The sequence below is a fragment of the Haliotis asinina genome, chromosome 1 (genome assembly GCF_037392515.1).
Source record: "Haliotis asinina isolate JCU_RB_2024 chromosome 1, JCU_Hal_asi_v2, whole genome shotgun sequence".
Lineage (NCBI taxonomy): Eukaryota > Metazoa > Mollusca > Gastropoda > Lepetellida > Haliotidae > Haliotis > Haliotis asinina.
This window is the reverse complement of record NC_090280.1, coordinates 34,834,432-34,837,662: the sequence shown is the minus strand read 5'-3', so window position 1 is coordinate 34,837,662 and position 3,231 is coordinate 34,834,432. Positions and strand designations below refer to the sequence as shown.

The following is a 3,231-nucleotide window of genomic DNA, read 5'->3' as shown; positions in this document are numbered from 1 at the left end:
GGTATGCAGATTTGGAAATGAATCTACAAAATACAAATACAACCTTGTTTCACCACGTACATATATAATAAACTGGGGGATAAGCAGGTCAGGCGGCTGACGTAGGTGCTGATTCTGGACTTTATGTGTTCCAGTTTCCACAACACCAAACTAAAACACTAGAATGTGTTCTTTACTGAATACGTGTAACCGTAAATATCACCTGTGCTGGAACTGATTTCTGGCTAAATTACCATTTCAATCTGTAAGGTAACAAGTAGCAAGTTACGCATTTCCTCTTCTTTACTCTTTCACCATCATCTACACCATCACCACCGTCTACATCCCCACCCCAACCTACACTGTCACCTTCATGTCCACCATCACCACCGTCTACATCCCCACCCCAACCTACACTGTCACCTTCATGTCCACCATCATCACCGTCTACATCCTCACCCCAACCTACACTGTCACCATCATCTACACCATCACCACCGTCTACATCCCCACCCCAACCTACACTGTCACCATCATCTACACCATCACCACCGTCTACATCCCCACCCCAACCTACACTGTCACCATCATCTACACCATCACCACCGTCTACATCCCCACCCCAACCTACACTGTCACCATCATCTACACCATCACCACCGTCTACATCCCCACCCCAACCTACACTGTCACCATCATCTACATCATCACCACCGTCTACATCCCCACCCCAACCTACACTGTCACCATCATCTACACCATCACCACCGTCTACATCCCCACCCCAACCTACACTGTCACCATCATCTACACCATCATCCTCAGCTACATCCCCACCCGAACCTACACTGTCACCATCATGTACACCATCACCACCGTCTACATCCCCACCCCAACCTACACTGTCACCATCATCTACACCATCATCCTCAGCTACATCCCCACCCCAACCTACACTGTCACCATCATCTACACCATCACCACCGTCTACATCCCCACCCCAACCTACACTGTCACCATCATCTACACCATCACCACCGTCTACATCCCCACCCCAACCTACACTGTCACCATCATCTACACCATCACCACCGTCTACATCCCCACCCCAACCTACACTGTCACCATCATCTACACCATCACCACCGTCTACATCCCCACCCCAACCTACACTGTCACCATCATCTACACCATCACCACCGTCTACATCCCCACCCCAACCTACACTGTCACCATCATCTACACCATCACCACCGTCTACATCCCCACCCCAACCTACACTGTCACCATCATCTACACCATCACCACCGTCTACATCCCCAACCCAACCTACACTGTCACCATCATCTACACCATCACCACCGTCTACATCCCCACCCCAACCTACACTGTCACCATCATCTACACCATCACCACCGTCTACATCCCCACCCCAACCTACACTGTCACCATCATCTACACCATCACCACCGTCTACATCCCCACCCCAACCTACACTGTCACCATCATCTACACCATCACCACCGTCTACATCCCCACCCCAACCTACACTGTCACCACCATCTACACCATCACCACCGTCTACATCCCCACCCCAACCTACACTGTCACCATCATCTACACCATCACCACCGTCTACATCCCCACCCCAACCTACACTGTCACCATCATCTACACCATCATCCTCAGCTACATCTTCACACTCGTCTGCTCTCACCACCGTCTACATCCCCACCCCAACCTACACTGTCACCATCATCTACACCATCATCCTCAGCTACATCTTCACACTCGTCTGCTCTCACCACCGTCTACATCCCCACCCCAACCTACACTGTCACCATCATCTACACCATCATCCTCAGCTACATCTTCACACTCGTCTGCTCTCACCACCGTCTACATCCCCACCCCAACCTACACTGTCACCATCATCTACACCATCATCCTCAGCTACATCTTCACACTCGTCTGCTCTCACCACCGTCTACATCCCCACCCCAACCTACACTGTCACCATCATCTACACCATCATCCTCAGCTACATCTTCACACTCGTCTGCTCTCACCACTGTCTACACTAACAACATCGTCTACGTTCTCACCTTCATCTACATCCTCATCCTCATCTACACTGTCACCATCATCTACACCATCATCCTCAGCTACATCTTCACACTCGTCTGCTCTCACCACTGTCTACACTAACAACATCGTCTACGTTCTCACCTTCATCTACATCCTCATCCTCATCTACACTGTCACCATCATCTACACCATCATCCTCATGCACATACCGATACCCAACCCAATCTACATCCCCACTCTCGTCTATACCACAACTCTCATCTACACCATTACCCAAATATACCCCATCACTCTCAATATTATGAGAATGTTTCACGCAGAAAACATTACTCAAGACCTTGTTTCAACGAAGATCTTAACATAAGTCTTACTCTCGACTCCTCGTGATGAGCCACCACGACGTCTCTCCACAAAGGCGGTGTTCGATTTACAGTTTATGAAGGAGCACATACCTGCAAAACAAAATATAACAAAATGCGCTTGTTTTTTTCTAGAGGGTGTCGTGTAAGGAAAGACAACGTGTGTGATGAACAGGTTATATTATAAATATTTCTTATTTTTGTGTAGATAATGTACGTAGGTGTATATCAGTGTAGGAATAGCTATATGTATGATGCCGGATCACTGTATGCAGGTATGGGTGTATGTAGGTGTGCATGTATGTAGGGACAGTTTACGTGCTCATGTGTGAAGGAATAGTTGTATGGAGGGGCACATGAATGCAGGTGTGGATGCATGTAGGTGTACATGTATGTAAGAATAGTTTTATGTTGGTGGACATGAATGCAGGTGTGGATGCATGTAGGTGTACATGTATGTAAGAATAGTTTTATGTTGGTGGACATGAATGCAGGTGTGGATGCATGTAGGTGTACATGTATGTAAGAATAGTTTTATGTTGGTGGACATGAATGCAGGTGTGGATGCATGTAGGTGTACATGTATGTAAGAATAGTTTTATGTTGGTGGACATGGATGTAGGTTTGGATGTATGTAAGTGTACATGTTTGAAAGGATAGATGTATGCAGGGATAACTGTATATAGGTGGGGATTTACTTGCATGCAGAACAGCTTATGCGTAGCAGGACGTTTAAGTAAGGACAGACGTGCACATAATTACTCGAAGAACCTCCATGTCTGTGGGAAAGATGACACTCTAGTCA

General features: G+C 47.4%; 1 protein-coding gene across 1 annotated transcript; it reads left to right on the top strand.

The window, feature by feature from the left end:
* The first annotated feature begins 352 nt into the window (after positions 1-352).
* On the top strand, positions 353-2,431 carry LOC137272031 (mucin-2-like). The gene has a single exon (XM_067804406.1). It carries the CDS (start codon positions 353-355, stop codon positions 2,429-2,431), a length of 2,079 nt encoding a protein of 692 aa, XP_067660507.1.
* The last annotated feature ends 800 nt before the right edge of the window (positions 2,432-3,231 follow it).

Excerpts from the sequence above, each read along its gene's own strand:
- LOC137272031 (XM_067804406.1), top strand. The coding sequence starts at position 353 with ATGTCCACCATCACCACCGTCTACATCCCCACCCCAACCTACACTGTC.